Genomic DNA, 10,705 nt, shown 5'->3' on the forward strand with positions numbered 1-10,705 from the left:
GAGGAACTATTCATTGCTAAAGCATCCAGTTTTGATCCGGCGGTCCAGATTGTCCGAAGGTTAGATCGAACGGTCCAAAACGCATCAAAAATCGAGATGAACGGCCGGATGTGCGAAATCGCTGTGAGCGCTCGGGGGCTTTGTCTTTTTTGTTTCTCGATTTTTCTCGATTGAAGTGGTTATTTACCGGAAGTAGAGTAGGGCCCACATTGAGCGATGACCGCCGAGACCCTCAAACTGTCAAACACTGACGGACAGAGTAAACACTGAAACACACACATCCACGCGGGGACAGCACGACCGACCCGCACGCACACGCGCGCGGCCCCGGCGACGTCACCGGAGGGAGACGGCGACGAGCTTCGGTCCCCACGACCTCCTCGCCGGAGCGCCCTAGGCGGCCTCCGCCATGGCTCGCCGGTCGTCGTCCTCCTCCTCGTCCGGGGCGTGGCGGTACCTCAACCCCGCCTACTACCTCAAGCGGCCCAAGCGCCTCGCGCTCCTCTTCTTCGTCTTCGTCGCCGCCACCTTCGCCTTCTGGGACCGCCAATCGCTCGTCAGCGAGTACGAGGTGCGCTCCCCCCGTCTCGCCCCTGGAGAATTCTCCCCTGATCCGGGTCGGAACCGCGGGGATCTGATTGAATTTGGTTCTTGCGGCCAAGTAGCTTCGAATTCGTCGCGGCGCTGGTTGGGCGCTGGATCTGGGTTTAGCGATGACTTGTGGTTTGAGCCGTCGGGATAAATGGGTTTAGGCTTGTCTGCCTATCTGGGGTTCATTTGGGAGAGATTGTGCCGAGGATCTGGCAGTCCGGTTGAATCTTGACGCTTTTGTCTGAGATTTGATCTTTTGAGCGAGTGGATCTTATGAGGGGCCACTAGGCTATAGCTCAACTATACGTGTGTAACGATTATTGGTATTAGTTTAGATTTCTTTCCAGCTTTGACTGTAAATTTGGCGAAGAATTGTACGTCTTTACAATCCTAGAATTAGTGGGATGAATATGGGTACAGTGAGGTACTTTAGCAGCTTAGAATTTTCTCAGGCGGGGAGACCTTAACTGTTTTAGTTAATCCGGGGAAATAATCCAGACCTTGCCATGTTTCTCAATTACTACATGGTGTAGATTTGGAGAACATAATACTAGTTGGAACATTATTATATATGGCACATGCAACTTTATGATTGTGGTTTGTAGTGAAACTGTTCATTGAATAGCTGTTGTATTCTGAGGAGTGACTGTAACTCTGATTGCCCTATTATGTTAGTATAGTCATATAGAGACTCATATTGGTTTAAGCTTGGCAAGATACAAATGTTCATTGGGACTTGTTATGAGTAATTAAATAATTTGGTGGATGCGAGTATGCGACACGTGAGCTGTACTATTTATACTACCGTTTGTTAGATATGCTAGTTAAGTTGATCCAGTTCTCAGTAACCGGATGAGTGAAATCTGAATTGGATGTAAGGTTGATATCCCATCTGCTAGTTAGAAATGCTATTTATTTGGTCTTTTCTCTATTGTAGTGCCCTTCTTGTGTGAGAGTGAATGAAGGTATAGTATTCAGTCAAGAAATTTTCGTAACGGCTCATGTATTTGACGTCATCACGGATGGCAAGGTATAGTGTGGCATTAGATTATTGTAGTTCATTGCCACTGTTACTGTGATCAGTAGGTATAGTTGGGAGTTGCGTGTGTATGGCTGTTGTGACATATTATTTGATTTAATTCGACTAATATAAATCTTTCTTAAATATGCATATACCTCTTACATTCCTATATCACTTGAGTTCCTTGTCAAATGTAAAGCTTAAGAACCTGAGCATCACTATAATTAGCGCTATCCAAAAGCAGCATGTGGCCAAGTTGAATTGTGCTTGTTGGCATGATAACTATGACTGCTAAATGTGAATGAATAAGGATGAGGTTTTGGGATGCACTTGATAAATGTGTTCTTGCCGCTTCATTTAATTGGTACCATCTGTACTCCGTAGACATGCAGTTCAGCTTCTTTTTTTTTTTTGAAGAAAGGCATTGACTGTCATTTTATATTTCATTATTCATTGCTTGTTTTTCAACCTTATTTACTGTATTAATCTAATTTCTGTTTTCCTGTGTTGCAGTCTGAGATTTCCCAATTACAAAATGAAATAAATCAGTTGCATGGTCAGGTATGTACTATTGCAATATTTGTAACTTCCATGCTGGTTTACTTTCTTTCTTCCTTTTAATCAACATTATTCTTTTTCCTTTGAAAATTTAGCGCATTTTCTGTCTATGTAGTTAAGGAAGGCTGGTGTTCAACTGGAGGAAAATCCAGCAACTGAAATTCCCAGAAAAGATCTTGTAGAGATTGATCCTATTAATAATGAAAGGAGGGAAAAGGTTAAGGATGCTATGCTCCATGCCTGGAATTCCTATGTAAAGTATGCATGGGGAATGGATGAGCTTCAGGTATTTTAGTAATTCTGCTCTATAATTTGTTTTCATTTTCAATTTGTCTCGAAAAACTCCACAATGTTTTCGTTCTTCACCTTTTCAGCCGCAATCAAAGAATGGTGTTAATAGCTTTGGTGGTCTCGGGGCAACTCTTGTGGACTCGCTAGATACACTGTATATAATGGGCCTAAGAGATGAGTTTCAGAAGGCCAGAGAGTGAGTTCCACTTGTATTGAACCATGCAGAGATTTCAAAATGCTGCAGCTGGTTCTTTCGTTTCATCCATTACCAAAATTAGCATTTGATTTTAGTTTGCTTTTATGAAAGTTCAGTTCTGTACACGAAGCTGTGCCGTCATCTCCTTTTATTATTACATGATGTATAGATATGAATTCCCTAATTTGAAAATGAAGCTCATTATATACTCGAATTGGATGACCTTGGTATCGAGTGGCTTGTCGGCCTGTTGATGGAAGGCACACCATAAGGAGGTGCCAAGAGATAACAACACTGCTTGTATAGCTGGCCACCCAACAAGGATATCTAAAGCTACCAATCTTTTAAGACAGTTTCTATCTGGTCCACTGGAGATAAAGATATGCATTTAACTAATTAGGCTATGTTACCTTGAACTTCCTAATGTAAAAACATGCATTGGACTAATCCAATTAATAGGATATGATTCTAGCAATTCCATAGTTCTCATGGCCCTCAGGGGTGGTCAAGGGGGCTTGTCTAGGTGCATGGCTATTACAAGGCTTATTGGGCATTTATGTATTTTGTCCATATATTCCCTCTATGTTACAGGATAATCCGAAGGGTCTTCTTGACTATCTTTTTGTTGGGCAGTCTATTGGTTTCATGGCTTTCATCTGTTCTATCCATGCAATAAAAGACTAATATTTTATTAATGTATTAGATCTTTAGTGTCTCCGTTTCTTTTGTATCATCTCACATCATACTATTCCTTGCAGCCATTTGAATACTTTGTTGTGATTTATGTCATACTCCTGATCTGACTTGTGTCCATTTCATGATAATAGCTGGGTGGCAGAGTCATTAAGCTTTGACAAGGATTATGACGCAAGCGTTTTTGAAACGACCATAAGGTTGCATTACAAGGTTTATCTTTGTTATAGTATTCTTGCAGATATTTGGCTGCATAGGTCTATGCCATGTAGCCATATCACATTATGATTTACTAGCTTAACTGTCTAAGCTTCTGTTATATATTCGTATTTAGGGTTGTTGGAGGTCTCCTCAGTGCATATGATATGTCGGGTGACAAAGTATTTCTAGAAAAGGCGAAGGATATCGCTGATCGATTGTTACCTGCCTGGGATACAACATCTGGTATCCCTTATAATTCAATCAACTTAGCTCATGGCCGAGCTCATAATTTTGGATGGACCAACGTGAGTAACTGATGCTCTATTTTCCATTAAGTACCTACTGCCGCTGCAAGTTCCTTCCAAACACACGAATATTACAATCATGTTTATTTACCAGCAAACCAGTAAGCTTCAATTTTATACCCAGGCTTAGAAATCCATCTCAAGCCTCAATGCTCAAATACACAAGTCATTAACAGGCTACTGAGCGTTGATCTCTGCGGCACAACTTGCCATTGAGAATTACTATCAAATATTGTCTTTTTTATGACACATTTCACCTGAACCTATTTTGTTTTCTGTAATGGACAATGAATCATATGCTTTATTATTTCTGCAGGGTGATAGTATCCTTGCGGATTCTGGAACGGAGCAGCTTGAATTTATAGCTTTGTCCCAGAGAACCGGAGATCCTAAATATCAGCTGAAGGTTAGTATTTCACTCATCGTACCAATTTTATGTAATTTGCTGGGACAATTCTTTGTTACTAAGTGTTGTAGCTAGTTTTGTGCAAAACATAGCTACCAGCCACAATCAAGAGTGGGAAGTTCTCTTCTTGGATTCGTAGTGCCAATCTACTGCTATTTTTTGCTAGTAAAATTCCCACGTATGTCTGGCATGTTTATACATTCAAATGCATCCTATATGTCTTCTTTTTTGGCCTCTTTTTTTCAGTATTGATCTCTCATGTTTGTTGCCAAAATATGATTCTAGGCAGAAAATGTCATCCGTCAGCTTCAGAAGATATATCCAAGTGACGGCTTACTTCCTATCTACATAAATCCTCAATCAGGACAAGCATCATACTCAACAATAACATTCGGTGCTATGGGAGATAGGTAATGCTATTTGTCCTACTATTTGAACCAAATTGTATTCTTCCTCAAATAGTGGTGCCCTATTTTTGCCATTCGACCATGTAATATTTTGTGCAAATTGTTAAGCAAGTTTGATCTATCTTATTGGACCATGGATAATTTTTTTTATCACATGTTCGGTTGATATTGACTCCAAAAGATAAAAATAACTCATATTTGCATGCACGTTTCAGCTTCTACGAGTACTTGCTCAAGGTCTGGATTCAGGGGAATAAAACCGAGAGCGTAAAACATTACAGGTGCGGGCTTGACTTCACAATTCATCATAATCCTTTTCATCATTTTTTAGTGAAAAGTCTATTTATTCTGCTTTGTAACGTGATTAATATTTCCATTTGCGGTGCTTAACTCAGACAAATGTGGGAGACATCAATGGAAGGTTTAATAAGCTTGACCAGGCAAACTACACCCTCTAATTACACATATATCTGCGAGAAAAGTGGTGGCTCGTTATCTCACAAGGTAAAGAATCTCCATTCTGTTGATTTTCAGCAGGATGCTTTCTAAAGCTTATCTGGCATTGTCTCTCTAAAGTTCTGACTGGTTCAGCTTGTGACCGACACAGATGGATGAACTTGCATGCTTCGCCCCTGGTATGCTGGCACTTGGAGCCTCTGGTTATGGGCCTGAAAAAGCTAAACAAATTATGAATCTGGCAGAAGAGGTAAATCCTCTTAAGGAATCTCATTTCCGTATCCAATATTTCTAACTATTGCATATGGTTTTGTTCTGTTTGTCCATCTGATTTCCTTTTCCTATTCTCTTTATAGCTTGCTCGGACCTGTTATAACTTCTACCAAACAACTCCCACAAAGTTGGCTGGAGAGAATTATTATTTCCATGCTGGACAGGTAGTGTGTGGGCCCTTATCTTCTTTCTAGCAATCCAGTACCATGGCATCAACTCTTTTGTTAAAAACAATGTCATCAACTAGTGGTACTTTCCAACTTCATAGGATATGAACGTGGGCACGTCATGGAATATCCTGAGACCCGAGACTGTGGAATCACTCATGTACCTGTGGCGCCTTACGGGGAACAAAACATACCAAGATTGGGGATGGGACATATTCCAGGCATTTGAGAAGAACTCCCGCATAGCATCTGGATATGTGGGACTAAGAGATGTAAGTTCTTAGTGGCACCTTCCATCCTTGAATTTCCCCACTGGAAACACCTGCCTTACACTAACAAAACTTACTGCAATGTTTCGATCTCAGGTGAATAGTGGTGAAAAGGACGACAAGATGCAGACCTTCTTCCTAGCAGAGACGCTCAAGTACCTCTATCTGCTGTTCTCCCCTCCGTCAGTCGTATCTTTCGACGAGTGGGTCTTCAACACTGAAGCTCACCCTTTGAGAATCGTTCCAACACATGGTAGCAACGGCCAGTCAATTGAAACTGCAACACCAGTGGTCCGACCGTTCGGTAGGAAGCAAGGGAAACAGGGGTAGGCCTGAACAACAGAGCAGAGGATTTTTGCATCCGCCGTGTGATTGTGACCTGCCTTGTTGAGAACGTTACGTTACGATGGGAATTTCTTCCTGCAGCGGCAAGGGTTGCAAATCACGGCACTAGGCTATTTAGGCAACACAAATTGTAGGTAGAGCATCATGGATAATTTGGGGCATGCTGAACCTTCAGAGTATAACCGAAGATCAGAAGCCCCATGGAAGTTTTCATCTTCGAACTTGCCTATGCTCCGTGCGTTGTTGATTTGCAACACATATGTAACTTAGTGTCCATAGGTTGTTCCTTTCATGGGGCTCTCCTGGAGTTGTATCCTTATTGTTTTGATTATATGATATATAAAAGGGGTTGTGTTTCCTTTCAGTATCTACATTTTGTTAGGACTTTTGGAAACAGTGGCTGCATTTAAGAGAAAAAAAGTATGTGGGCCTGTATTTGCAGACCGTTTTCTGTGCTACCTGGTGAGAATATATTCGTGGAATGTAGTAACGATGTGGAATTAAAATGAATAAGCGATCGTCCATAAAAAAACCGAAGGAATTATTGTGCTTATTTAGGAGGGTCAGTGTCAAAAATAAATTGACAATTCTACTATCCCTGTGTTTCAATATTTTGTTGATTTATACACATGTTTGGTGGCGCGTCTATTTTTCTGCTTGGGCATCCCAAGATGGAAATTAATCTCGATTTGCAAAGGCTATCTGTGTATTGTATTTCATTTTTAACGCCATTTGGCCCAGGGCTGTTAACATGTAAATTTGTAAGGGCGTCCATAACCATAAACCATAGTGCATTGGAATATTTTGAAAGGAAAAACGTGGCCATATTTTCATACCATGGTCAAGGTGGTGACCAGGTTTGGGATGGTTTGATGCTGCATACATTGGAGATGCCCTAATGCACCTTATAGATGTTAATTCCTCGGCAATAACTACACCTTCTCTGCAAACAAACAAAAACAATAGCCACACTGGTAATAAGGAAAATAAGAGGCAGCAGCTGGCATGTGGAGTTTGATGAAGCAATGAAGTCTGCACTCACACCCAATCTATAAATAACTACCTTCCTCCTATAGTAGAAGCAATGCTTGAAACTATGGTAGAGGCACTTCTCTTTTTACAGGCGTGTGGCAGTGTGAGGCAATCACACATAATGTCAATATGAGGAAGTCTAATAGGAGAGCAAAAATGTCCAGCACAATGAGTGCAACACCGATACTTGGTGCGGACAATTTTTTTTAGAAATGGGATGTATTGGAAATTTCAGTTAGAGTTAGAGGCCATTGACACGTCCAGTATCATAAGGAATTGGAAGCACATACATTCTCCCATCCATCAACTTTATACTGCGATGAGTGGGTCTTCGACACTGAAGTTCACCCATTAGGAATCTTGTGATACATGATATCGAACCAACCAACTGGCTCTCCAATGTCAGTTGTCCAATTCTTTTGGAGGAAGCAAGGAAAACATGGGTCGGACTCGGAGGGTTATTTTCATGTGTCGTGCTATTGTGTCCTGCCTGGTTAAGAACTTCACGTTACAGGGCAGAATTTCTTACTGGAGTATCAAGGGTTGCATATCATGGTATTAGGCTATTTAAGCAACACAGTTATACGATACTCCGTGTATGTCTACTCCAAAAGAGGGAGTTGGTAATCACGCTTCACTACCACCAACACTATATTACACCCGCGAGCGTCTTACAGCCGACTTATTTGAAGCGTGCATTAACTCAATTAAATCAGCATTTCCTCAAAACAACATCATGCACTAATTCATTCAAATCAAATCTTTTAAAAAGAAATCTCAACTGAATCCAAACTTTCATTTCCTTCCACTACTCATACTCAAACCAAATCAAATCTTACCAGAACATCAACTAATCAAAGTTGACTGGCCCATTTGACGTGTGCACACGTTTTTTCTTCTTCTATGTTTTGTTTTTGGTTTCCTTTTTTCTGCTTTATTTTTTATATGGCCAACCTAATATTTTGTGCTCGGCATTATCAGAATTGGCACAGACATGTATGTCATGCTTAGTTGGTAGCATCGCTTTCATTCCGGATATACCTTTCCCATCGATTTTTTTTTCTATCACACCAATTTATTTTAACCGATTTCTAGCCCACTAACCTCTTTAATCCGGCTTTTCTGCCAATCTAATAATGTCGTCATATCTTCTCCTAAAGGGGTAGTTGATAGTCCCGCCTCACTACCACCAACAGTATATTACGCCGCGAGCGGCCCATTTGGCGCGTGCATTAACTCAACTAAATCAATATTTTTTCAAAACAACGTCATGCATTAATTCATTCAAATAAAATCTCAACTAAATCTAAATCTAAAATTTCCTTTCCTTCCACTACAAATACCCAAATCAAATCAAATCTTACCAAAACATCAACTATAATCAAAATTGCCTGACCCATTTGACATGTGCATGTGTTTTTCTTTTTCATTTTTTATATGTTTCATTTTTTTGGTTTATTCTTTTCTGTTTTATTTTTCTATGACCAGACTAATAATTTGTGCTCGGCACTATCGGAATCGACCTGTACGTCATGGCTAGTTGGTAGCGTTGCCTTCATTTCTGTTAAATCTCCCCCATCGAACTTTTTCTATCCCACCAATTTATTTTAACTGACTTTTAACCCACCGATCTATTTAATCCGGGTTTTTTCTGCCAAATTAGTAATGTCGTTATGGAAAGTAATCAATCACGATGATCTCTAACAAACCTTTAAACACCAAATCTATGGAAAGGAATCAATATTGGATAACACAGGGCAATATTTATGGAAATGAATCAACGTTTGATTACACAACCCAACCCGTTTTCAGTATTGGTTTGAATCCCTGCACTCCGGTTAATTACCCACAACAAAGTGGCCAACCAGCTGGTTAAATTTTGCCTCATCCGTTTAATTCACATCACCCTTTCACACTAGTTTTTTCTCCCTCACACGTAATTCCCCTTCCTCTGTCGACCCAACTCATCTCTTTCTCTCTCAAAAAAAAAATCATCACTCTATCGGTCTCTCAAATTCTCCCGTTGCTCGACTATCTTTTTTCTAGGGTTCCTCAACACCGTCACCCCTTTGCCACACCTGCTACCGCCAGCTGGTGGCCGAGATCAAGCTCATCGAGTGTGGCCTAGTCGAGGCCCCGACTCGCGGGACGACGAAGCTAGCGCCATCACCTCACCCCGGTGTAGGGTGTGTCTGTGACCGCGGTGTGGGCAGCGAGGAGCTCCGCGAGGGCTCTCCGTCCGCCCACCCATTACTCGGTCATGGCCACGCACATTGTAGATGCGGTGCTGCTCCACCCCTCCATGGTAGTCGCCACGTCCTCCTCCACCTCCTCGGTGCCCTAAACCCCCCACCCTCCAGAGACGCGGGCCAGCTAGGGCGATCCTTCTGTCCACCCCTCCTCGGCCATGGCCATGCCGCACTACCTCTGTCAGAAACACCCCTTCCGTTCACCTTTGTAGTTAACTTTCTTATAGATGAAGTCAATCCTCGAATATCTGTTTATTGGAACCATTAGATTTATTAGTAGTTTTAGTCATGACATTTCAAGAGGGCCTGACATGAAGGAAAGAAACCCCTATCCCTTTTAAATCATGTAACGGTAAGGGGGTGACACTCTTGGACGGTGAGAAATTATTGACGTTTGGTAATGAAAATAGTATTATATGAAGAATATTATAGAAATATAATTGCATGAAAATAAAGTTCAACTATTGCTGTCATATTTTTTGGCCATACCTATATATTTACAACCCTCTTATTTCTATTATTACACTGTTCTTCGCTATACATGATAGTTCAACTATGAAATTGATTACAACTTACATGCATACTGAGCAAACTTTCCTAACAGAACCACTTCAGACTCAAATGGAGAATCTGCAGTTGTGTCGGACACACCACCGCAAACCCTATTGTGTATGTCACAATTCCCAGCAACAACCGTTTATGATGGTACAATGCCACGATCACTAGGGACATGGATTCGAGGAGGAGAAGATGGTAGCTATCGACAAGGATTCAAGAAGGACCAGACACCACAGTAGTGGTTGTAATATTAGCCGAGATGAATTTGAAAAAAATAGAGTCGATATGTGGAGGTAAATATACGATAGATTTTTGCTGGAGAGAACAGATCGATGTGTATGCACTAATAGCATTTGCTTCATGAAGCATGCTATTAAATTTGTATTACTTTTTTATTCTTTGTTTTGTGTTATAAAACGTATTAAAAAAAGTATAGACCAGCCAGCACCTCATGGTGTATAAGAATTTGTAGTAATATAATATGTTTCATGTGAGAAGATTGGTGAAAGTGCATGTTGATGGAATTTGAGTATTGAGGGATAAATTAGTATTACTATGTAACTACCCTTGCATCACTTAGTGAAATATGGGAGGACACACATCTTTCACATGCACGAGAGTGGATTAATAAAATTAGTGTGAATAAGTTGAAGAACTATCATACCATGGCAATGGCATACATATTTG

The 10,705-nt window shown here is 40.9% G+C and overlaps 1 protein-coding gene across 2 annotated transcripts; it reads left to right on the forward strand.

Moving 5' to 3' along the window:
• The first annotated feature begins 246 nt into the window (after nucleotides 1–246).
• LOC125539559 (mannosyl-oligosaccharide 1,2-alpha-mannosidase MNS1) lies at nucleotides 247–6,543 on the forward strand. Of its 2 annotated transcripts, XM_048703044.2 has the most exons (15): nucleotides 247–571; nucleotides 1,529–1,621; nucleotides 2,126–2,173; nucleotides 2,286–2,456; nucleotides 2,545–2,657; nucleotides 3,485–3,550; nucleotides 3,685–3,856; nucleotides 4,173–4,262; nucleotides 4,548–4,672; nucleotides 4,885–4,950; nucleotides 5,065–5,173; nucleotides 5,277–5,375; nucleotides 5,482–5,562; nucleotides 5,667–5,837; nucleotides 5,931–6,543. In XM_048703044.2, the coding sequence occupies exons 1-15, from the start codon at nucleotides 410–412 to the stop codon at nucleotides 6,162–6,164; spliced, it is 1,800 nt and encodes a 599-aa protein (XP_048559001.1). In that variant the 5' UTR covers nucleotides 247–409; the 3' UTR covers nucleotides 6,165–6,543. The 2 variants fall into 2 exon arrangements, with proteins under 2 accessions (XP_048559001.1, XP_048559003.1); XM_048703046.2 differs by lacking the exon at nucleotides 1,529–1,621 and having other exon boundaries at nucleotides 248–571.
• Nucleotides 6,544–10,705: the final 4,162 nt, after the last annotated feature.

This window comes from Triticum urartu, chromosome 2A (assembly GCF_056163025.1).
Source record: "Triticum urartu cultivar PI428250 chromosome 2A, HENAU_Tu73, whole genome shotgun sequence".
In the NCBI taxonomy this organism is placed as follows: domain Eukaryota; kingdom Viridiplantae; phylum Streptophyta; class Magnoliopsida; order Poales; family Poaceae; genus Triticum; species Triticum urartu.